This window comes from Hydra vulgaris, chromosome 10, assembly GCF_038396675.1.
Source record: "Hydra vulgaris chromosome 10, alternate assembly HydraT2T_AEP".
Lineage (NCBI taxonomy): Eukaryota > Metazoa > Cnidaria > Hydrozoa > Anthoathecata > Hydridae > Hydra > Hydra vulgaris.
In genome coordinates this window covers 41,734,828-41,761,471 of record NC_088929.1, presented here as the reverse complement: position 1 = coordinate 41,761,471, position 26,644 = coordinate 41,734,828, and the positions used below count along the sequence as shown (strand labels likewise).

The following is a 26,644-nucleotide window of genomic DNA, read 5'->3' as shown; positions in this document are numbered from 1 at the left end:
AATATATTATAAAAACTTATAAAAACTGATTCTTTTGTTCTCTATATTCTACTTTATTATATATTATAAATATATTCTAGCAATTGGTATGACAATTTATTTGAAATTGTCATACCAATTGCTAGTATATATTGTCTTACCAAGTACTAGGATATATTATCATACCAAGTAAATAATATAGTACACTATTATTAAACTATTAATACTATTAAATTATTAAAAGTAAAATATTCAACATATTACAATTTCACTTCTAATTTATTAAATAGATAAACTTTTAAAGTCTCTTATTGAAGCTAAACCTTAATGTTAATTAACTAAATCAATCAAAAATTAATTAACTTTGTTATTAACAAAAATTTTAACAAATTCAAGAAAAAAAGTTTAGCGATAAAATAATAATAATGAAGTAACAATAATCAAATAGCATTAACTACATACAGAATTAAAAACATTTACAATTAAATTACATTACAATTAATAACATTTACATTTACATTTACATAAAAAATTACATACAGAATTAAAAACATAAACACTAATTAAAAAATATTTGTACTCTTTAGAAACAATAATTGTACTCTTTAGTAACAAGTCTTGTACAAGTTGTAACAAAACCTCTAACCCCTCCCTCCCTAGAGCATGACGAACCTTAATACATTTTTTTATAAATACAAAAAGCATTAAATAACAATTTACAAATTGTTAAATTTGAGAAAAGCTGCAGTCAAAATTGTGCAGCAAGTCTAGTATTTAAAACCATAACAGAAAATCAAATTAATGACCAGGAATTTATCAACTTGATTGGCTGAAAATTAGAGAAAGAATCTATTTTAGGGTTCTTTAAATAATGCACAAATCTATTATCTTGGAAGCACCAAGATATTATGCAATTTAATTCATTACTCAACGCCAGAAAGAACACTAAAATTTAAGAAAACAAAATGAAAACATTAATCATTTTGGTAATCATGCATTATCTCAATATGGTCTTAAACTTTGGAATATACTTCCAAATATCATCCATGACAAAAAAAAACACAACTATTTATAAGGAAAAACTAAAATCTTAATGATGAATGCTGAACTATTTAATGATGAATGCTGAACTATTACACCAGAAAACTCTTGAATATTAAAAATTTTACTAATAAAATGTAATAAAACTGGTTTAAACTAACAAGTGGTATGGTAACAAGTTTATTTATTTAAACTAACAAGTGGTATAACTTTTTGATGGAATGATCAATTATATTTATTTAAACTAACAAGTGGTATAACTTTTTAATGGAATGATCAATTTTATTTATTTAAACTAACAAGTGGTATAACTTTTTAATGGAATGATCAATTTTATTTATTTAAACTAACAAGTGGTATAACTTTTTAATGGAATGATCAACTTTATTTATTTAAACTAACAAGTGGTATAACTTTTTAATGGAATGATCAATTTTATTTATTTAAACTAACAAGTGGTATAACTTTTTGATGGAATGATCAATTTTATTTATTTAAACTAACAAGTGGTATAACTTTTTAATGGAATGATCAATTTTATTTATTTAAACTAACAAGTGGTATAACTTTTTAATGGAATGATCAATTTTATTTATTTAAAAAGTAAAGTAACAAAAAAAAGTCTAAATAATAAAATTGAGTTAAATTATAAGTTTTTCATGCTATGACGACAAACAGTGTCCACTCTTGCTAATGTTGTGGCAGCTAACTGATGTACGCGTTTCATATCAATTGAAAACTCAATATGTTTTTTAAGTTTATCTAGATTTTCAGCTTGCCAGTTTTTATAATACACTAATCTTTTAAGTTTCGACCAAAAGTTTTTAATAGATCGTAATTCTGGCACATTAGCAGGGTCGTGCACTTTTAGTACAGATTCAATATTTTTTGATTTTAGAACAAAATTTAGGTGAATAATGTGACGAAGCAAGATCAGGCCAGAAAAAGATTCTGTCATTTTTATTATATTTTTAAATAAAATTTTCTTACTTGAAAAGACATTTTGAAATATACTCATTTCCATTGACTGCTTGGTCCAATGGAGTTATGTAATATTGAAAAATTTTGTTTGTGGAGAATTCAACCAAACAATCGAAACTAATCTTTTCCCGAAAAATCGAAACTAATCTACACCATTTTGGACAAACAGCTGTTTTTTTCTGCCTGTGTTTGTTTTAGGTGTTTTAGTTTTTTTATGATAAATGCTAATGTATTTATTATTAATTTTGCATATGAACGTTTGTGATACATTAAATCATTTTGCAAGACAGCTGGAAATACCATCCTTTTGATAAATCAATTTTTTAAGATGCTTTATCTGATTTTTAGATATATTGCTTTGCGAGCACTTTCAACTTTTTTTTTGGTTCTATTTTGTTCTCTATATATATTTTCAGTATATTATAGATAGTAGATTTTGGTATGTTTTCCATTCGAAAGTCATTTACAATAAAGCTTTTATTCTCATTTAGATGCAAATCCAAAAATGCAGACATTTTCTATGCAAATGTTCATCATAAACTTTTTTTCATTTTTAAATCAAAATCAAAATCAAAAAGTAATTATTAATACATAGAAAGAGTTAAAATTGTAACTTAATAAGTGTGACTGCAAGTTTATTAAATTGTTCCTTTATATTTTTAGAGTTAATAAAACTTTGTCCAGATTTTTAGTTATCACATGTTGTAATAATTTGTTGTACAGCTGAGCAAGTGTTTTACCAACTTATCCATTATTCTGGCAAAACACATAATATATATACATATATATATATATATATATATATATATATATATATATATATATATCTATAATACACATACATAATATATATATATATATATATATATATATATATATATATATATATATATATATATATATATATATATATATATATATATATATATATATTATGTGTTTTATAATACATATACATAATATATATATACACATACATAATATATATATATATATATATATATATATATATATATATATATATATATATATTATATATATATATATATATATATATATATATATATATATATATATATATATATATATATATAAGGGTGTCCTTTATATAAGAAAAAAAATTTTTTTTTTTAAGATTTCAAAATGCATACCCCCTATTTCTTTTTAACCTATCTAGACTTACCTAAATACAAAATTTTATCTTTGAACAACAACATTAACACATGCCAACAGAACTCTGAAGATTTTGAAAATTGCTGTTTCTAAATCTTCTCGTTATGTAGTTAAATCAATTGAAACACTTATATTTTATTAAATATTTATTAAAAGAATATAAAATTGCAGATCATGCAGGATATTTTTCTTTGTGGGTCACTTTTTTACAGTCTGGATACAGATTTGCTCTTGCACACAGCGTATCAAAAATTGCTTTTGTTCTTCATTTGCAGTGATCAAACCATGAAAATCTTTAATAAGTTTTAACACTCTTTTAGTTGCATCATTAACTTAAGGAAAGAATTTTTCTTTTTGCCTCTATATAGACAACATCTTCATCCCACATTAAAACGTGTCTCTCGAATAATTTCTCATTAATTTTGAATCGAGAAAATAAATTTGTGCTCTGACAGACATAAAATTAAAGTGCTTGTTTATTCTTGGCGCTAATTTTGATTTGGGATTGCAACAAACATATCCTTAAAGAGTTAATAGCTCTAGCCATCAACCTCAATTGATGCATTGCTCCAAGAGATCTGATTTTAATTTTTTTTCAATTATCACATTTTATTAAAATAAAAAAAACAGTTTAATCAGTTCCCGATAACCATTGTGTACAATAGTTTTTTGCAGTTCTTTAAACGTGATGGCGGCAAGCAAAAAGTAATAACTCGTAGGTCTAGTTTTTGTTTTAAAAGTACACAAGCTCCTTTTAATGGCCCTGTATTAGACGCTGTTGTGCCACAGCACATTATATTTACTTTGTCATCAAGGTTCAATTCATAAAGTGCGTTTAATATAGCTCGATTGGAAGACCTCTCCAGTTTGGGTACAGCCAACAGTTGTTCCTTTTCTTCAAATGAAATCAGAATTGCCAGACTTTCTTTTTTAGAACTTTGTCCATACCAGGTAATAATTTCCTATCCCAGTAAATAGTCACAATTTCAGGCACATTATTCCTAAAATCTGATTTTATAAATTCCATTCTATCTTTTCTCCTTTTGTGTGCAAATGCATTAAATAGAAAATACTAATGTATTATTTTTTAAACTTTATAGTTGCATATTGAATCACGCGAATGGGCATTTGAACCAATTATAACATTGAATCTCTTTTGTTTTCCATAAGTAAAATGAATTTTTATTTTAACTTTGTTATACAAAATTAACAAAATAAAAAACATATAGGGATGCAATGTGAAAAATCATTTAAAACATGTTTTAAACATTTTACTAAATTAATTTTCACGGGTTTCACGATTTCACGGGTTGTATGGAAAGGGGATTGTTGCCCCCTCCTCTAAAAAGAGAGGGAGTTTACATTTGACTTACAGTTCAATATTTTTTATAAGACATTCGTCGCTTTTGAAGGACTCACCCTCCTCATTTTACTCAAAAAATCGCTCCCTGGCTAGACCTGTAGGTAATAATATGTTTGAGAATTTATTTGCTCAAATTTTTTCAATATGTACCAAATTTAAAAATAAATGATATTTTAGTTTAGAAGTTTATTTTTTTGCTTAAGTGATTCCGTTATTATTAAATTTTTATATTCATCATAGAAAGAATGTCGATTAGAAATGATGAACTAGTTTATGAGCAGTAAAGGTATATTTTACTTAAGTAAAGTTCTTTAAAAATAATTGTCGATTGAATTTGTGCTTTGTTTAAGTACTGTTTAAAACTGTTAAGTAGTGTGAAACTATAATTATAAATAGATAAAACTTGTAACTACTTTTATTAAGAAAAAAATTGTTTCTTTTAATTTAAACCCGAAATGTTGTGAGATAATATAATTATGTACATTGGTTTTCGGTCTACTCACCTAAAAAAATGAAATTTTTTATTTTAATAACGCTTACTAAAAAATTGCAATGAAAGCGGTATGGTTTAGATACGAAAAGCTATCAAATTTAACTCACAAATTAATTATATGCAATAAAAAAATATTCAAATGTCTGTAAGTTTGCGCTATTGAGCCAAACTAACGATCTAGACTAATGGTAAAAAACCTACCATCTAAATCAGAAAGAAGCCAAAAAAAAGGCTTATAAAAATACCTCAACAAATAAAAATTATTTTGCGCAACAATTCCTTTGACGGAAAAATACTAACGTCATCAATTCGTAACTAGTCATGTTAACAACTTTCCTAACAATGTTTTCGAGGGTTGTTATACAGATAAATAATTTGGTGAAGCATATATAACAAAGAGCAAATACTTTGCATGTTCACAATAACTTGCAATAACAACATTTTTATTTATAATAATATTTGCTGTTTATTCGTGAGCAACAATCTTGACTAGTAATGGCTGCTAACTATGCATCAGATACGATCTACAGACATTTTCATCGTACAAATAAAATATTGAATGGATGTAAAGTAGTATGCTTCAAATGTCTTGTACCCGAAAAAAGTAAAAGTAATGAGTTATGCGGTAAAGAAATTACATGTGCTGCAAAAGCTCGCATTAGCAACCTTATACGACATTTATCTAGAAAACACGCGGAGCTCGTCATTACGTTAGAAAAAGAAAAATTTGAAAAACAATTAGAAGGAAAGAATAAGAAGCAAAAACATACAGCCATCAAAGGCAGCACTTCACCGCAATCCATATTAAAGTGTTTTGTACCGCAGCTAATTAATATGCATATAGCAAAAGATGAGTTTTTAGAAGCCTTAAACCAGCTGGTTTTGATTGAAGGTCTTTCATTCCAGGTTCAAATTATTTTTTCGTTAATATTTATTAAGTAATTTCAAAAAAAATCTAAAAAATTATATGTTTTTTTGCCATTTTTTAATAAAAATGTATTTTTAAAACAATTTCTATAGGCATTTGATCGGGAACCTATTCAAAAGCTTTGTGGAAAAGTTGCATCTCATTTTGGATTTAAAATGAATAGAGATAATATGAGAATTCAAATTAGTGATCTTGCCAAAAAGCATCGCGAACAAATCAAAAACAAATTATCGGAAATGCTAATTTATTTAAAAGTCGATTCTACATCTAGGCATATGGGCCACTACCTCAGTATAAATGTGCAATACTCAAACAATGATGAAATTGTTGTCATCAATCTCAGGACTATCGATACGAAGGGAAAACAAACGGCGGAATACACTAAAAAAATTATTGAGAAGTGTTTAGATAAGTTTGGAATCAATAAAATTAATATTTTAAACCTCAGTGTTGACAACGCAGCAGTGAGTAACACATATTTTAAAATTCAACTATATTTTTTTAAAATGAAGAACATTGTATATTAAATTGATATTAAATCTAATATTTTAAATAAAAACATTTAAAAAATAAACTTTTTTGATAAAACCGTATATTCACTAATTTTTCAGTTAACTATTGAAATCATAATTAATATATTTAGGTGAATATAAAGTTGGTGCGCGACTTCGGGATCAGCGCCATTGAGGAAATCGAAGATGACGAAAGTGATCTTTCAGTTGAAACTGATGAGTTTGACGAAGATGGTCAAAATAAAGCAAACAATGCGGCAGCAGTCTTGGCAAGTGGAGTTGCTGGTAGAATGAATGTTATACATCTTCAAAGATGTGCTGTCCACACTTTACAGCTAGCCGTGAATGATGCATTGAAGATGCCCAAAATAAAAAAATTCCTCAGCCATGCAAGAGAAGTTGTCAAAACTGCAAAAAAATTTTAAGTGGATTGACTTCTTCAGAGACCAAGCTCCACATCTTGTTCCAATACTAGATCAGGCTACCCGTTGGTCTAGCCAGTTCAATATGATCGAGAGGTTAATTCAGGTAAGTTATAGTTTATAACTTCTAAGTTTTAATTAAAGTTTATAAACCAGTTTTCCAACCGGTATAGTATAAATCTAATTAGTTCAATGTTAATGACATTTACATTATTTAATAACTTGTAAAATTTAGTTTATATAAATATTTCTTTAATAATCCTCTTTACTTAACTAGTTGAAAACGTAATACATGTATTAAATGAATTCTTCTGTTCTTCTAGATTCGACCAGTAATTCAAAACCTGAATATGCAAAAAGAAACTCCTAAAGAATTTAATGTGCAACCATATTTTTGGGGGATGTGGGAAGAACTGAGAGATGTATTGCATATGGTACGCGATCTAACTATCCGTCTTCAGCGTGAAAATATTACCGCAGGCAAATTCCTTTTTGATTGGAATTCAATAAAGTGTGAACTAGAAGGGAAAGACAGTGACTTAGCCAGAGATTTCCAAATAGGAATGAATAATAAACAAAGCGCACTACGCGAAAATTCGTTGTTTCTTGCAGCAGTTTACGTGGATATTAGGCATGGCTGTATGCTAACAGCGACTGAAGATAAGGTTGTTTTTTTTTATCAAAATGCATTTATATATATAGTTTTGAAACTTTAAAAAATGCATATTTAAAAACTTATTGATATTTCTATAGATAGCTGCAGCTGATGGACATTGGAAAATTAATTACAAACTGATTCAATTGGCTAATAAAAATAAGAATGATGAACTCGACAAAATTAAAAACGCAGTAGCGCGTAACTCTTTTTCAGTTCATGTTGCCGAATCTAGTTCAGAAAACGAAGAGGATGCTTCACCAGTCGCAAAGCGACGACCAAATTTATTTATGCGATGTGAACAGGAGATTGAAAAAAATTGTTCAAAAGAACAAATGCAGGTTCAACTAGACGTAATTGAAACTAGACGTAATTGAAAATTAAATTGAATACTCCTAATAACTATGTGCATAATATTTGAGATTGTTAAACTTAACAAGTCTAAATCTGCTATGCTGCAATGACACCATTTTTGTTTTAATCTTTAGAAATTTTGTATACCAGTTTTTTTAGTTTGATAATGGCTTATACTTTATAAGCCGAAATATCTCAATTAAATAATAAAAATAATATATAATCGAACATGATGCTTATTATCATTTACATATAAAATATGTTATTAACGATGTCAACTAAACAATATATATATACTTATATAAATAAAAATATAATACATATATACTCATATAATACATATATACATATACTCAAATATATATCAAAAATATAATACATATTTATATATACTCAAAGGCTTATAAAAGTTAGTCATACAAATGTTTCTATTTATAATTTATATGTTGTTTATATATAATATAAGCTTTTAAGTAAAAATTACTTCGACAAGAAATCTCAAAATATGAAAAACACGATCACATTTTTTTTATATTTTCATTTTATTTAATATCAAGATTAAACATTTTACTTTAAATACGCAAGTTGTTTTTAGGACTTTTTTTTTAAAAAGAAATTTATTTGAACAAAACATTTGGGTCTACTAAAAATCTCTTAATCAAATAATTTTGCGATTGAAATTAGAAATAAGAAAGAATTTTAATGCTCAATAATTTAATTTCAGCGGCATAATTTAATTGCAAAGCGGCATAATTTAATTGCTGAAATTTAAACATAAAAAAAATAATTTAAGCATATATTTAAACTTAAGGAAATACAATTTGATTTATTAGACTAAATTTTTTTCTTACACTTTTGTTGCAAAACAATTTAAATGAAAAAAGTGAATGAAAACACCAACTTAAAAACCATTTGAATGAAAAAACTAATTATACTTGAACTTTTAATAGTACACTAAATCAAGAAACAATACATTATAAAAAATGAGGTATCTAATGTTTTTTGCTTTGATCGTACTTGTTTTAAATGTGTGAAACATGAAAAAGTGAAGATAATGTCTTAATTTATTAATCGGATCAAATCTATCTAATTACTAATCAGCAAAAAAAATTTTTTGCGTTGTTTCGAGCCCTAATATGTATATATATATATATATATATAATATATATATATATATATATATATATATATATATATATAAATATCTGGTCTTCTAAATTTTAGTTTATGCAAAACTGTGTACTTTGTTTTCAAGGGGCAAATTAACTTTAATTTGTTAGAGAAAAAATTACAAAAAATAAAACAAAAAACTTACAACTATAATAGTAATAACATTCTAGGCATTATAAAAGTAATAAAACTATATATATAATTTAAGTAATCCTAAATATAAGAATATTTTATATGTATGTATATACACATATATAGAGAGTTGAACTCTTGTAATTAGAACTTGTATAATTTGAAAGAACTTTAAATCAAACAAATTCTTCAGTCAATTCAGGTTTTTGTTGTTTTGAATCAAACGCTAGTAAGCCAAACAAAAACAAGTTAAAAATTAAAAGATTTTTTTTTAAATTGATAGATTAAATTTTGTTTTGTTTTTTAATTATTCCTTTGCCCAAGGCCCAGAAGGTCACTACAATCGAGGAGGCTACTTTAGTAGTTATAACCCTCTCTCAACTCTATAACTCCAAAACACAAACCACGACAAACAAGACCGCTGCATGGAGAAACAAGTTGAGCGCAGTACTACCAGGGAAATGGTGGGGATCAAACTAAGAATTTCTTGCTTATGAGGCAAGCGCTTTACCACTACACCACTACCGCATAATTAAAAATTAAAAGACATGCCCTACTTATTTATTTAGTTGATGTATGTATACTCCTTATGTGTTCTACCTATTCAAGTCAATCATTACATGTACACTCACATCAATAAAACCAAAATAAAATATAAATATTTGAAAACATTAAAAAAAAAATATTAATCAAAATAAACAAAAAAAAATTAATCAAAAACATCATCAAAAAACATTAAAAACAACTTTTTAGCCATAATTATTGTGGATTTTTAGAAAATCGTAAAACTTGATGTACTTTTACAACTATTTAATTGTTTTAACAATTAAGCAACCACCTTAATTGTTGCTTAATTGTTGATGTTTTAACATTTAAGTAAACAATAAATGTCACTTAATTGTTGATGGTTGCTTAAATGTTAAAAATATAATGTAATGTAACATATAACTTTTATATCTATATATAATAAATTCTGCAGAAAAAAAAATATACCTTTGTATGAAGAAACTTGCAAACATTTGAAACATCTTCAGTTTCAATTTGAAATTCTTGACCTTGGGTATTGATCTAGAGCAGTTCAATAATACTGTTGAAATGAAAAATTTAAGAACGTAAAAAAAATATGTTTTGTATTTGATTCATTTGTAGCAACAATTATCTAAAACCATTTAAAAAAAAAAAGTTTATATTAACAGGAAGATTTGTGCTTCTTTTTTTTAAAAAAAAAACCAATTTTTTACATTTTAGTGAGATAATTGACCTGGTAATGACAATTGTGGTTATACATTTTGGACAATGTAATTGATAAATTTTTAATAATTAATAATCATAAAACCGTTAATTAAATTAATGGTTTAATCTTATAACATTTGATTTTTATTTAAACATAAGATTTTACATCGATTATAGAAAAAACTGAAATATAGAAAATGAGAGCTTAATATGTAGCAATGAGGTTTTTTCCTATCCACTTTCAAAATACCTTAAATTTATCCAACTTATAACAGCTAACTCTATTTGTTGACAAATACGAACAATTGTTGTTGTTTTTTTTAATACGTAAATAATAGTTTTTAATTTCATTGATGCATATTATGGAAAACAGAGGCCGAATAAGAACTCTTAAAGGAATTCTAAACTTTCAGGTTGTTGTTTAAGAAAGATGTAAAACAATGTAGAGGGGATTATTGCATACAACATTTTACTTTAAGTTGGAGAATAAAATAGTGGTTCCTAAACTTTTTTTGTTCAATTATCTCCTTTCTATTTATTTCAAAAAAATATAAATGTTATTCCTCCCAGGCACTTCTGGTTGAAATTTAAAAAATTACATTAGTAATAAAAAAAAAAGTATTTCATGTTTAAAAAAAACCTAAAAGGTTTTTTATAAACATGTTTGTAGGATGCAGGCATCTATCTCAACCTGAAGCCTGTTTCTGTGTTTAATTTAAGTAAATATAATTTTGGTTTGGCCAACTTAACATTCACAGGAAGTAGGAAACACCTTGACATTTTGTAGAGCTGATTTGCTTAATCTGAAATTCAGGGTTGTGTTTCTTTTAGAATTAGTTTTTTTTATAATATCTGACAACAAACTTATTAGCTCTTCTTAAAATAAAGATAGTTCTTCATAAAACTAAGAAATCAAAATCAAAGATTTTAGATTAATAGAACCAAAATTTAAAAACAGTTTTCATTATTTTAAAATTTTACCTTTTTAAACATGTCTTTTAAAATTAAAAGTTAAAAACTAGCAGATTTTGCAAACACAAGTTTTCTAATAAACTGTTCCAATAAAAATTCAACTAAATAATGCTTTATCAACTAAATAGCTAAAAAGGAGATTAAAGATCGCTAAATAATGCTTTAGCGAACTTTAATCTCCTTTACAACTTTGTACACAAAAACTCTAAAGAATTGAGCTCGCTTGTGTTAAAGTGTTATATATGTAACACGTACATAGTACACATAAAATTCTGTTTGAAATTTATTTTGTAATTCTCATGTACTTTTGAAATATATATACTTTCTGTATGCACTGTATCTGTTTATAGTTTCTGTTTCTTATCTCATGTACTTTGACATAAATCTGTATTCAAGAATCGAGTATAGATACAAAATAAACAATGTCAAAATAAAATTTTAATGGATTGGATTAGTAAAATCTGGACAATTTTATTGGTAAGGTAATGAAATATACAAGAAATTAATGAAAATTCTAATTGGTGGATGGAATTGATGAATAAAAGCTTAAATACATATAAAGAATTTATATATATCAAAAAAATGATCTTTGATTTATTAAGCTTATTTTGAATGAAAATTTTTTCTGCATTACCATATAAAATTCATAATGAATCGGGAAACTTCTTCAGCATTAATAGTAATTATATACTCAAGTTATTTAGTATAAGTTAATATGAAAGTTTTTTAACTTCAATGGATTGTAATCTATGCTTAAACTATTCTTTAAAAATGCATTAAAAATGTATCATTTATTAATACAAACATAAAAATAATTATATTAAAAAATAAAGTACCATTTCTAACATTAAATTAAGTTGATCAACTTGTGAAATACTTGAGAAACAACAAGTTACAATCAAAGATATTAAAATGTACAAGTTTCTCATTTCATCTGAAAAAATCCCATCACTTGTATGGACCATAACTGTAAAAAAAAGTGTATGTGTGTTCATATATATATATATATATAATGTATATATAAACAATTTTAAAATGTATTCTACAAAATAGAGTGCTCAATGTTCTTAAAAGAACAGAGCAATTATAAATTAGTAAAAAATCACTTTTATTATAAATTCAATTATAAATTAGTAGAAAATCAGACAAAAAAATTTTGTTAAGTATTTTCTCCTAATTTATATATATATATATATATATATATATATATATATATATATATATATATATATATATATATATATATATATATATATATATATATATATATATATATATATATATATATATATATATGTGTGTATATATATATATATATATATATATATATATATATATATATATATATATATATATATATATATATATATATACACACACATATATATACAGTGGGTGGCCAATGAAATAGGGCCATTGAGTTTTCTACACATTTTTGTGAAATTTTATCCATGTAAAAAAAAATAAAGGTTTACGGTAAAAAATAATAAAAAATTTAAAGAATAGTTGTTTATTATCAAATATAAATATAAAAACAAATTTTTTTTTTTATATATAAAAATTGTAATGTTATCAATATTTTGTAAATCCACCCTTTGCTGCTATAACAGCTTCTACTCTCCATGCATTTCTGTGCCAATTCTTTTATGTGAGGGTTTCGATGCCAAGCTTCAATTAGTTTTTTAATAAGCTGGATTTTATTTGTCACCAGTTCTTTTGAAGAAACCTCCTGTTTTAATAGCTCCCACAGGTTTTCTATAGGATTAAGATCTGGGGAATTTCCTGGCCAATCCAGCAGTGGAATTTTTTTCTCTCCAAGAAACGTTTTAATGGATTTTGCCGTATGGCATGGGGCAGAATCTTGCATAAATATAAATTCACCATCTGGAAACCATTCCGAGACTTGAGGAATGAGCTTTTGCTCCAAAACTTCTTTGTACTGGTCCTGCCTCATTGTCCCTTGGACTATGTAAAGCCTTCCCGTACCCTTACCACATATAACGGACCACACCATAATTGACAATGGATGTTTACTGTATCAATGTTGTGATTATTTTTTTGGGTTTCTTTCTATTCCCCAAGCAAATATTCCTGATAATTCTCTCAGATTGGCGTTGTAAGACGTTTTCCTTTACAGTTTTTACGGAGTGTGGATACAGGGTTTTCGCCATTTTTTATTTTTGATGCTATTCGTTGCACAGTCTGCCTAGAAACGCCAATTCTTCTTAAAATTTCTCGTTGAGAATAGTTAGTGTTGCTTAAAAGTGACATTAATTCACTTTTTTTACAAACGTTCGCATCTTTTTTTTTACCCATTGTCAGAAACTTTAAAAAATTTAAAAGACAAATAAACACACTACAAAAATATGTAAAAGAAAATTAAAAAAGTTGAAATAATGTATATTTTTGGAAAAACTACTTTCAAAGAAGTCTTTCACTTAAAAAATTAAAATTTTGAAAAATAGTCGGTTAAAAATAATGTTTGAAGAAAGATCCTTAACACACACACAACAAGCTTCGGCACTCTACAAATGGTAACTGAACACAATTTCACGGTTTTACTTGTCCAAAACATGCAAAATACAGTGTTGCTAGCAATAAAATAGTGTTGCCTACACAATAATTTGTAATAATGTCGTAAATAATTATGAAAAATTGTGAATTTTACGTTTGAAAGGTGAATTAATGCTGACAATATAACAAAAAACATGATGGCCCTATTTCAATGGCCACCCACTGTACACACATATATATAAAGCGCTTTTTTTCTCCTAGAATGTGCCCTTTTTTTTACATATGTATAAACATTTTTTTCCGCCATTTTATGTGTTTTTAATTTTTAATGTGACTTAGTTTTTAAATGTTTAACATTTTTAATTCAAAAGAGTTGTATTTTAAATTGAAAATGAAAATGTTTGTCATAAAAATCAAGTAAAACAATATTTGCAGATTTGAAAACATTATAACGCTTTGTTTTAGTATCTATTGTATCTTTGCCGTTAGCAAAAACTAAACTTGATTGAGAATTTACTTTGAATTATGTGATAATGGTTGGAGGTAAGTTAATGGGATGGTAGTTAGACAAATCAGATTGCTCTCCAGAATTTTTGAAAATAGGGGTAACAGATGCCGCTTTCCAGCAGGCTGAAAAACAAGACTCTGATAAGCACTTGTTGAATAGTTTTGAAAGTATAGATAACAGCTCCAGAGAACACTTCTGCAAGACTATAACAGGTATATTGTCCGGGCCACAAGCTGTAGAAGAGTCTAAGCAGGAAATCACTTTAGGTACAGAAGCTGGAGTGATACAAATGTCAAGCAATGGATCAACCTGTTTGACGGCTAAATCAGGTAGAACACAACTAGTGGAATCAAGAAATGATATTGATGAAAAGTTCTTAGCAAACAATTCAGCTTTGCATTTTTTTTTTTTTTTATATAATTCACCTCCTCAAGGCTGAGGAGGCCACTACAGATGAGGAGGCTACTTGTGGTTATAACCCTCTCTCAACTCTATAACTCCAAAACACGATCCTTGACGAACAAGGCCCCGGCGTGGAAAAACAAGTTGAACACGGTACTACCAGGGACGTGGCAGGAATCGAACTCAAAACCTCTTGCTTATGAAGCGAGCGCTCTACTATTACACCACTACCACATAATAAATATAGATGGTAGTCATCATTGATGATAAGTTTTGTAACATTGGATTCAAAATTATTGAAGTTAGACCCCCCTAAAAAAGCCTCCAGCCTTAAAATGTAAAAATATGTCCATTTTAGAACTGAAAATTACCCGGGTGCCCAGTAAATTTAACACTTGAAAAGGAATTTATCTTCAATATAAGAAGAAATACAGAAAAAATAATTTTGGGATGTCTTGCTGCTGAGATTGAACTTAAAATTTCTATCATAATAGGATTCTGGAATTCAGAATCAGCCATTTTGAATTTGTTATATATATATATATATATATATATATATATATATATATATATATATATATATATATATATATATATATATATATATATTATACATCTTCACTTCCAACAAGGCTGCAAGCAACCACAATTAGAGTCGGAAATTACTGGAAGAAAAAAGATGAAGATTGTAGAGCAAGATAATGATTGATAGACGACTTAAAAGATTGCAAAATATGAGTCAGGAAAGTAAGATAAAGGAAGCGAATTCCAAAGAACCAATGTTCGAGGAAAAAAACTAGACGAATAAGAGTTTTTGGAGCGCTTAGGATAGTTACAGAAAAAGGATGAGACTTAATTGAATGACGAGTAACACAAGAATGAATATTAGTAGATGGCACAAGAGATGCTATATAGTCGCTATATAGCTTTATAGTCAATATCTTTAAAACCAATTAACATTTTAATGTAAAACTTTGTTTAATTATTCTTTTTTAAACAAAGAATCTAAAAATACATTTTATTAATTTTGATAAATGAAATAACATTTATTTTTATATTTAGATAAAATAATAACAAGTATCTTAAAACTAAGAGTTAAAATGAGTAACAAAATATCTAATATCTGAGTTTTACTAAACCTTGATTGCCATAAAACTTTGTTTACTCAAATGGTTGGCAAAAGAGTTATTCAAAGCTTCACAGAAGAAGAAAAAAAAATGCTCGCAAGGAGATGTGATATAACTTTAAATGTCTGTAGTTCTATATGCTTTTATCATGAAAAGGTGTTCCTTGAACATTATGAAACTACGCAAAGGTATTGATGTGACTGATATAAAGTTCATAAAACTAAAGCATTTAATAAGTAATAGTTAAAAGTTTTACAAAAAAAAAATTTTTTGCAAATATTTTTAAAGTGAAAAATTATTTTGTTATTTTTTTGCCATTGCTTTATGGTAATGACAAAAAAAATTGTGATGGATGTGTTTAACAAGTTTTATATTTTTGATAAAAATTCTAATAATTGTATAGATTGACTTTCTTATTTTTTTTTTTTAAATCTCTTCGCTCAATCAATGGAGAAACTGCTTTAAGAATTATGCTGCTAAGAATTAAGAATTTTAACGGAGAACAATCCAACATCCTGAATGTTTTATTTGCAATTTTAAAATCAGTTGGAATGTATGATGTATTGGTTTCATCATTAATTCTATTGTTTTCGATAGTTTCATCTTTCTTACAACAATTTCTACAGAGTTTTTGACGCGGGCATAACTTCTTAAAGCAGTTTAATTCTTAATTCTTAGCAGCATAATTCTTAAAGCAGTTTCTCCATTGATTGAGCGAAGAGATTCTAAAAAAAAAATAAGAAAGTCAATCTATACAATTATTATTCAGTTAAAATTGATGGTCAAAAACAACATATCCAAAAGCGATTATACTTGTAAATCTAAAAGAGCTACATTTAGAATTTCTTAAAACAGGAGAGAAAATAGGACTTTTAAAGTTTTGTCAGCTTCGTCCAAAATGGTGTGTAACAGTATAGTAAATCTGGTGTGCATTGACTTTGTGTCTGTCAAATAAATCAAAATTCAAAGTTGATTACTTATGCAGTGCCCGGTAACATTAAAAATTAAGAACTTTTTTCAAAAACAGCATGTGACATTGAGAATCGCAACTGTATGCTTCATAGTTGTGATAACTGCCCTAATGTAGAAAACTTAAAACAGTATATAAGTGATATCTTCAATCAACATGGTTTTGAATATGAGGATATAGTGCCGTACAAACAGTGGTTAAAAAAGGAGAACGCTATTAGTTTGGTAACTTTAGAACTTCTGATAGAAGAGTTTCTTGAAGAAATTGTTTCTACAATTGAAAACTTGCGATCACATAATTTTATTTCAAAGGCACAGTCCTTATTTCTTTGAATTCTGAAAGAAAATCTTCAACAAAACCAAATTATTATTTTGCTTGATTTTGCAGAAAATTATAGTTTTATAGCACAAGACTCAGTCCTAGGATTTCATTGGAATAATAGCTTAGCAACACTACATCCATTGGTTATATATTACAAAGATTTTGAAAATAAACTTAAACCAATAAACTATTGCTTAATATCTGACTGCATGCAACATGATGCTAATCCTGTTAATGCATTTTTAGCTAGAGTTCTAAAAGATATAAAAATTGTCATGCCAAATTTGACCTTATGTTATTACTTAAGTGATGAAGCAGCTAGCCAATACAAAAACTATAAAATCTTAGCAATCTATTTTATCATTTTCAAGACCATGGAATATGTGCAGAGTGGCATTTATTGCAACAAGTCATGGTAAAAGTCCATGTAATGGCATTGGTGGGACCAAAAAGAACTTGTAGCAAGAACTAGCCTGCAAAATAATCAAATATGTCACTGAAATGTTTAAATGGTGTACTGAAAATATAACAGGTATTGAATTCATTAGTATTTCTGAAACTAATATAACAGATCATATAGAAAATGAATATAAGCTTGGTGACGGCTACTCTAATTCTAAAAAACTTCCAGGAATGTGTTCACATCAGTTTTATACCATGTAATATGGGAAGCTAGAAATCAAACGTATATCAGGTGATACATGTTTTACAACAGTTAATGCAACTAATAATAAAGGTCGGACTTCAGACTGCATAGGTGATTTGCATGCTGGAATATATCTTGCATGTATGATAATGAATGGTACATTGGAACTGTACCATTTATTATCATAGAAAAAATCGCAGATGATTCAGATATTTACATAAAATTTTTGCAACAAAATGGAGTAAACTTTAAATGGCCCAGGGGAGAAGACAAATATTGGGTTCCTGTTGTATATGTTTGAGCAAAATAAATATTTTGGTTGCGCAGTCAGCAAGAAGCTATCAAATTTCTGAGCAAGAATTTGAAGAAATATCATTAAGTTTTAAAATGTTTAACAAAAATATTTAGACTATTATTTTGAGAACAAGATTAGTTATAAATTATTTTATTTTTTACATTCTTTTATTGTAATTGGCTTTTTTTTGAATTTCAAATTTATTTATATGTTGGAAAAATATAAGCCTTTATGTACGGAAATCTTTATTTTAAAATTTATTTTTAAATTCCTTGTTTAAAAAAGAATATACAAATTTTTACATTAATATGTTCATTGGTTTTAAAGATTTTTTTTTTTTAAACATCTTCGCTTCCAACAAGGCTGCAAGCAGCCGCTAATTAAAGTTGGAAGTTGCCGAGGGGGAAAAGATGAAGATTGTAGAGCAAGATAACGATTGACGGACGACTTAAAAGATTGCAAGATGAAGGAAGCAAATTCCGAAGAGCTGATGTTCGAGAAAAAAAACTAGACGAATAAGCGTTTTTGGAGCACTTAGGAACAGTCACAGAAAAAGGATGACACTTGAATGACGAGTAACACGAGAATGAATTATAGCGGGTGGCGCAAGAGACGCTAGCTCTTTAGAGCGGTGCCCATTATAGTATTTGTAGAAAAGAGAAAGAGAAGCAACATTACGACAATGTGATAATGGTGGGAGGTTGGCTGCAAGAGCAGGTCCAACTATGTTTACAATGCGTTTTTGCACCTTGTCTAAAAAAGAAAGGGCATCATTAGAAGATCCGCCCCAGATATGGCAACAATATTCCATACAAGGCCGGATTTGAGATTTATAGAGATAGAGAATAGAATCCGAAGTAAGAAAGTGACGAGCTCGATAAAGAGATGCAACCTTAGCAGATGCTAATTTTGCAACTGATTTGATATATGTTTTCCAAGAAAGATTGGAAGTAAGAGTTAATCCTAGAAGATGAAGAGTAGGTGACTCATCGAGTACATCACCATTCATAAATATAGGAAGATCTAAATTATTGCGATAACAATTGGCTGAAAAAAATTGAGTTTTATCTGAATTAAAGTTCACCAGCCACTGTGAGCCCCATGCTGTAGCAGAAGTGAGATCCTTTTCAAGCTCAAATGCCTCCTCCAGGCAATCAGAGGGTGTTGGTTTCTTATCACGACAAGAATAAATGGTAGTATCATCAGCAAACAATGCCACCTTAGATGTGAGAATATCTGGAAGATCGTTAATGTAAATTAAAAAGAGTATAGGGCCAAGGATAGAACCTTGAGGAACCCCTGAAGTTACAGAATAAGAAGAAGAGTGTTGTCCATCGAGGACAACTTTTATGCTACGATTGGAAAGGAAGGATTTAATGATCTTAAAGATGTTGCCGGATACACCATAAGAAGAAAGCTTATGGAGAAGACCAGCATGCCAAACTTTATCAAACGCTTTTGAAATGTCAAGAGCGATGGCCTTAACCTCTCCACCTTCATCTAATGCACGATAAAACCTGTCAGTTATTACTGTTAGCAAATCAACTGTAGAACGAGAAGATCGAAATCCATATTGATGGTCAGAAAGTAAGTTATTAGATTCAAGATGAGAAATTAAGTGTTTGTTAATTAAAGATTCAAAAACCTTGCTTATGATAGGAAGAAGACTTATGGGACGGTAGTTAGACGAATCAGATCGCTCTCCAGAATTTTTGAAGATAGGACGACAGATTCGGAGAACACTTCTGCAAGACAATAACAAGTATGTTGTCCGGGCCACAAGCTGTAGAAGAGTCTAGGCAGGAAATCACTTTAGATACAGATGCTGGAGTGATATGAATGTCAAGCAATGGATCAACCTGTTTGTTGGCAATATTAGGTAGAACACAACTAGTGGAATCAAAAGATGATATTGATGAAAAGATTTTAGCAAACAATTCGGCTTTGTCTTTAGGTGAGGTGACAAAAACTGAACCATTCAAGAGTGGTGGAATTATAGATTTGCCCTTATTATTGATATTATTAGAGATTCTCCAGAAGTCACGAGAGCCTAATTTTTGAGATGAGATACGAGATTTCATGACCCGAGAATAGCAAGTTTTGGCGTTAGACAAAACGTTTTTACAATTGTTTCTAGCAGTAATAAACAGATGTCTGTTTTCTGGAGAATTGTTTTGCTGATAAATATGGAAGTAACGGTTTCGATTGGCAATCGCAGCAGCACAGTGTGAAGAAAACCATGGAGGAGAGTTAGGCTTGACCTGGAATCGTCCAGAGGGAACAAAAGATTCCATGCCAGCCTGAATCCACGAAGTTATGTAAGAAGCACATTTGTCAACAGGAAGACGAAAGATTTCTACCCAAGGGCCATCACAAAGAAAATCACGGAAAGAATCCCAGTCAGCTTTACTGTAGTTGTAAGAGGTTCGATAATAGGGGGATTCAGGTGATGAAGAAGAATGAGATATTAGTTTTAGAGAGATCAAACTGTGATCAGAAGCACCTAAGGGTGAATGTGGAGAAACTGAGCACTGACTAGGATCAGAAACAAGACATAAGTCGAGTAGAGAAGGTAAATGATTCGGGTTGTCTGGAAAGCGAGTTGGAAAGTTGACTATTTGAGTTAGGGATTGAGAAAGGCAAAAGTTGTGGGCTTTAATGCCTGCCGAATCACTGACACTAGAGCCAAGCCATTCAGAGTGGTGAGCATTAAAGTCACCAACAACAATTATATTAGCTGATGGATAAAGAGAGAGGGCTTGGTCAATATGATCAGAAATAACGTCAAAAAGTGTGCAGTTTTGAGATGAAGGAGAGCGATAGAGAACAAAGAGAAAGGCAATAGAGTGAAGTGGTGCTAAACGAAAGCACATAAAAGAATAGTCTGTGGATTCAAACCTAGTTTCACGACAAATTGGTGAATTCTTACGAATCTAAATGCCGAGGCCAAGCATGTGACTATTGCCGAGGCCAAGCAAGAGTCTTTACGAATTAGAGGAAGATAACCATCAACACTAAGATCACAAGATGAGACAGCCGAACTCAAATTAGTCTCACAAAGTGCAAGTAGGTTTGGGGATATAAAGATATTGACTATATAACAAATTCAAAATATGATAGAAAGCTTAAGATTCAGTTTTCACCGCCTACAAGACAACCCAAAACTATTTTTTCTGAATTTCTTCTTGAAGATTCATTCCTATAAGTTTCAAATTATTTTGAAACTTTATTTAAAAAGTCTTTTTTTTTATTATTTGATTGACTGCCTGCCCTAACCAAACCCTCATTCAATGTAGCAGCATTCTGTTGCGAGTCAGGCTATAAGATAATTGATATAGCAGCACTTTTCTATTGTTTACAAAAAATTAAATTCCTTGTAAACATGTTATAGCTTATAACACTGTATCAAAAGTATTCATAAAGTGTACGTTTAACTTTTTTGTCGAAAAGCAGTAAGCAAAGTAACAAAGGGTATGAAATAATAGGTATGAAAAATGGTATGAAATAATAGGTATGAAAAATGATCAGTAATAACTAAAAAATAATAGGTATGAAAATTCAATGATCAGTAATAACTAAAAAATAATAGGTATGAAAAATGATCAGTAATAACTAAAAAATAATAGGTATGAAAAATGATCAGTAATAACTAAAAAATAATAGGTATGAAAAATGGCTCAATGATTAGTAATAACTAAAAAAAAGAAAAATAGTAAGTAAATTAAAAACTTTAGAGAACTTTCTCAGATTCCCAAGATATTTAAAACAACAGGTGTCATCCAATTGATGCAAGATAGGAAATAAAAAACTACTTAGCATGAAAATAGTCTTATATTTCGTATAAAGCCTCTCATTTCCAATAAAAATTCAATTCCTGGGATTCCACGATAAAAATATTTTATTTCCCGATATCCCGTGAAATTCTGAGATTAGATAACAAAGAGGAATTTATCCAAATATACAGGAAAAAATGTGTAAATTCAAACAAATACACAAAAAATCCACTTTTGATATTATTTTTAATAAGAAAAAGATAAAGAAATTAAATACAAAATAATTCATAGAAACTAAGACTCTCAAAACAAAACCAATATAAACTTCATTAACATCAAATTTTCAAAATATTAATTTTTAAAATATTTTTCTAAAAAACATAAATTGTCAATAGCGCTATCACTTAGTGATGACCGACCTTTAGTATTAAAATAACCTGTCATTGAAATAGCTCTATCCAACTCGATTGATGTCGATGGATAGTTAATAGAGCATCTGTCTAAATTAATAATTTGTCAAAATTATTTATATGTCTTTTCGTTGCATCAAAAAAAATTTTCTTTTTTATCCCATTTCTTTTGTAACATTATTAATGGGTCATTCCAGTTCAATTCAATTTATGCTTGGCACCATGCTATCTCAGATTTTGATGATTTTTGCAATACAAACTCATATTAGTAAAAGAAAACTTTACTCCAAATTTTAGTGTCTGAATCCTTACCGTTTCAGAGATATCGATACTTAGTTCCAATCTCTTTGTTGATTTTTTTTTTCAGCACCATTTACTTTTTATGCTAATTGCATAACACAAGTAGCTTATGAAATACTCGCTAACTTATGAAATACTTGCTTAATAGTGTTGAAAATTTGTACCTAACTATTTTTAAGAAAGAAGAACTCAAAAATGATACCTAAAACACTAAAAAATTAAAGCTTTTTTATGGAAATTCAATTTCAAAATGGTGTAACACTTTTTATAAGTTTTTTGATGCCATGTACAAAAAAAAAGTACATCTTGAGATGCCTAAAAGATATGGTTCTGAAATTTTTCCTATGGTTCTATATATAACAAAACTCCTTATTACAAAAAAACTGCAGAGGTTTTCTTTTTTGAATCTGATTTATTTGCATTGAAAGTTTTATAAAAAAATTAAGAAAAATTGATATTTAATAATGAAAAAAAAAATTATCTACATTAATTTGTGCATTATTTTAAAAAGATTTTAGAATCTCAGCTACAGTTCTAATATATAAACTTGTTTGCATTTCACATTAAAGGTCTTCACTTTGCAACTTTCTTCACCTTCATGTTTAATGAAGGATTTTCTATTTAACAATCTTCAAATAATCATTTTAAAAAATTTCTTAAAGAACTAAAAATAATATAAAAATATTAATGATAAAGAAAGATGTTCAATTGGATTAATAAATAAAGAAAATTGTATAATAAATAAAAGATATGTCCACAATGTATAACTAAACTGATGTCATTTAAGGATTATGGACCAGGAGAATCGACTAGCAGCCAGATTTATGAAGATGAAGATAATGAACTTCTTAAACCTCAATTCTTTTTTGGCAGCTATGAACATAAGTTCTCTCAAAACACATGCTATGAATAGTCACTCAAGAGTTGCTTTTGGTAAAAAGAAATACTACATGTTCAAAAAACAGTAAAGTTAGGTATTGCAAGGACTTTAAATAAAGATCCTGACAGTTAGGCCAAGAAGATTCCTTCAATAGGTTATATGAGGAAGTTAATTGAAAAGCAAATGATATGGATATACTTTTAGGAAAAATTAAAGAAAAAATGTTACCTTTCAGATGGAATCAGAAAAGTTAATTACTACTGGTTCCAATACCTTGGTCTAACAAATGTATAATAAAGAATTCAGTGTTACTAATTATATGGTGCAGATATCACGCAAACTGCTGCTGAAAAATGGTGTTTTATCTTTCCCTGAAATTAAAAAAAGTAAAGAAAACATCTCATTTGTACTTATGTGCATTTACTGTATGCTAAGTTTAAAATCAGTTACTCTGATATAAAACTTGTTTATCTCACTGTTGCTCAAATCATCAAAATCTGTTGCTCAAATGTTCAAAAAACATTCACTGTTGCTCAAATCATCAAAATGGTGCATTACAGTGTGAGTATCTAGTTAATGATTAGTGCAGTTGAATTACCCAAGGTTTATCAACTTATTGATTTATTTCTAGTAGGGCTAACAAGAATTGCATGTTGAATTGTTGCCCTTTGTGTCCAGAAGATTCTATATTAAAACATTATCTTGAAAATGAATTCTACTCTCAAGAAGATATTGATGAAGATCATGGTTATTGTATAGATTACAAACAATGGAAGACAACAGACCGATCTGTGCTAGTTAGTCTAACAAATCAAGTAGCTTAATTAATACTTTAATAATAAGTTGTTACTGAGGTCATTGTCTTTTGTGATTTTTCAGAAAATTATGAGTTTGTTGTACAAGACAAAGTACAAATTTTTTACTGGAACAAAATTCAAGCAACATTGCATCCTACAGCAGTTTATTATAAAGTAAATAATGTCCTTAAATGTGATTCAATATGTTTTATCTCAGATGATTTACTGCATTATGTAGATATGGTATATTATTCAATGAAGTTATCAATGGAACATACTAAAAGCAATATTTCTCATCAAATAGAAACTATTCATTACTTTTCAGATGGGTGTGCTGGCCAGTACAAAATTGCAAACACTTAATAAATATATGCCACCATGGGCAAGATTTTGCTATGAAATGTACATGGTTTTTCTTTGCAACAAGTCATGGTAATACACCCTATGATGGTTTTGATGGGATTGTTAAAAGACTAACTTCAATTGCTAGCCTTCATTGAGCAACAAATCATACTTAAAGCATCTGGAATGTTTTTTTTTTTACCGAAATGAAATCATAGGAATTAGTTTTTGATACGTATCAAAGGAGTCAAACATGATAACTCTAATTGAAAGATTTTCAACAAAAACATTACCAAGCACCCGCAGCTATCACAACTTCATTCCAACAAGTAACACAAAAATTGGAACTAAAGTTAATTCTGAACAAAAAGATTATTCATTTGTTTTTAATTTTTAAACTGATGAGATTATTAAAGATTGCTTGCCTAATATAAGTATTGAAATGTTTGCATGTTTAATTTATAATAACAACCCATAGATTGGATTAGTGGAGGATATTGATGTTGAAAATAAAGACTTTCAAGTTAGACTCGTGCATCCATTTTACCCTTTAAGGTCATATTGCCAGCCTTCTAGAGATGGTGTGTGCTGGGTTCCATCAACAAACTTATTCTTAATACTTGATATTCCAACAATTGTCACAGGAAGACAATACAAAATCAGCAAAATTGATCATCAAAGCATTAAAGAAAGCTGAGTAAACTTTAAACCAGAGAACTAATTTTTTAAGAAACTGTTATGATTGTTAATTCTTATTGCCTTATTTTAATTTTTTTTATTACAATTTAATTATTTCCATGGTTTATTTTGGAATTTCAATATTTTTAGGGTTTAGAAATATAAAACTTTAAATGCAAATAAATCTGATTTAAAAAAGATTACCGTTGCAGTTTTTTTTGTTTTATTGCATTTGTTATATATAGAACATTAGAAAAAAAATTGATGATCATGTCTTTCAGGCATCTCAAGATAAATTTATAAACTTTTAATAAATTTTTTTAAACTTTATTATAAAACTTTCAATGCAAATAAATCAGATTCAAAAAAGAAAACCTCTGCAGTTTTTTTGTAATAAGGAGTTTTGTTATATATAAAAACATAGGAAAAATTTCGGAACCATATCTTTTAGGCATCTCAAGATGTACTTTTTTTTGTACATGGCATCAAAAAACTTATAAAAAGTGTTACACCATTTTGAAATTGAATTTTCATAAAGAAGCTTTAATTTTTTAGTGTTTCAGGTATCACTTTTGAGTTCTTCTTTCTTAAAAATAGTTAGGTACAAATTTTCAACACTATTGAGAAAGTATTTCATAAGTTAAAGCTAATTGTGTTATGTAATTAGCTTAAAAAATAAATGGTGCTGAAAAAAAAATCAACAAAGAGGTTGGGACTGAGTATCAATATCTCTGAAACGGTAAGGATTCAGACACTAAAATTTGGAGTGAAGTTTTCTTTCACTAATATGAACTTGTATTGCGAAAATCATCGAAATCTGAAATGGCATGGTGCAGAAATTTTTTGTGTTGATTTGACATGGAATGACCCTAATGTCATATAATACATTTTCTGGACTCTCAATTTGACTAACATTTGTAACAGCAGCATCAAATTTTTGATGATATTTTAATTCAGATGTATTCAATAAACTTGGTTCGGCCATAAACAATGTTTTGGTCAAATCATTAATAAATTCTAATTCTTCAATATCAGCAGAAGTATTAATATCCTCAACAAACAGCTTTATAAACAACTTTAAATAAAAAAGCTTTACTTTTGCGCAAAATATTTAATACAAACAGTAATACATTCTCTGCATCAATTAGGGATGTGTTACCTTGGCTAAGTCTTTAAATTCTGAGTTTTATTAGATGTAACGCCGTTACTAAAGCCTGCAAAGCTAAATATTTCTTCTCCAAATTATTGTTAATATTGTTGGGTTTAAAATCCA

General features: G+C 28.1%; 1 protein-coding gene across 3 annotated transcripts in view; it reads right to left on the bottom strand.

The window, feature by feature from the left end:
* The window catches only part of LOC136085973 (homeobox protein 2-like), a 101,540-nt gene that overhangs the window by 71,695 nt on the left and 3,201 nt on the right, over positions 1-26,644 (bottom strand). For all 3 annotated transcript variants that reach the window (XM_065808052.1, XM_065808051.1, XM_065808053.1), the window contains exons 2-3: positions 12,245-12,375; positions 10,197-10,271 (exon numbers count right to left, since the gene is read on the bottom strand). In XM_065808052.1, the coding sequence (XP_065664124.1) occupies positions 10,197-10,271; positions 12,245-12,375 (206 nt within the window). The remainder of the gene's footprint in view (positions 1-10,196; positions 10,272-12,244; positions 12,376-26,644) is intronic.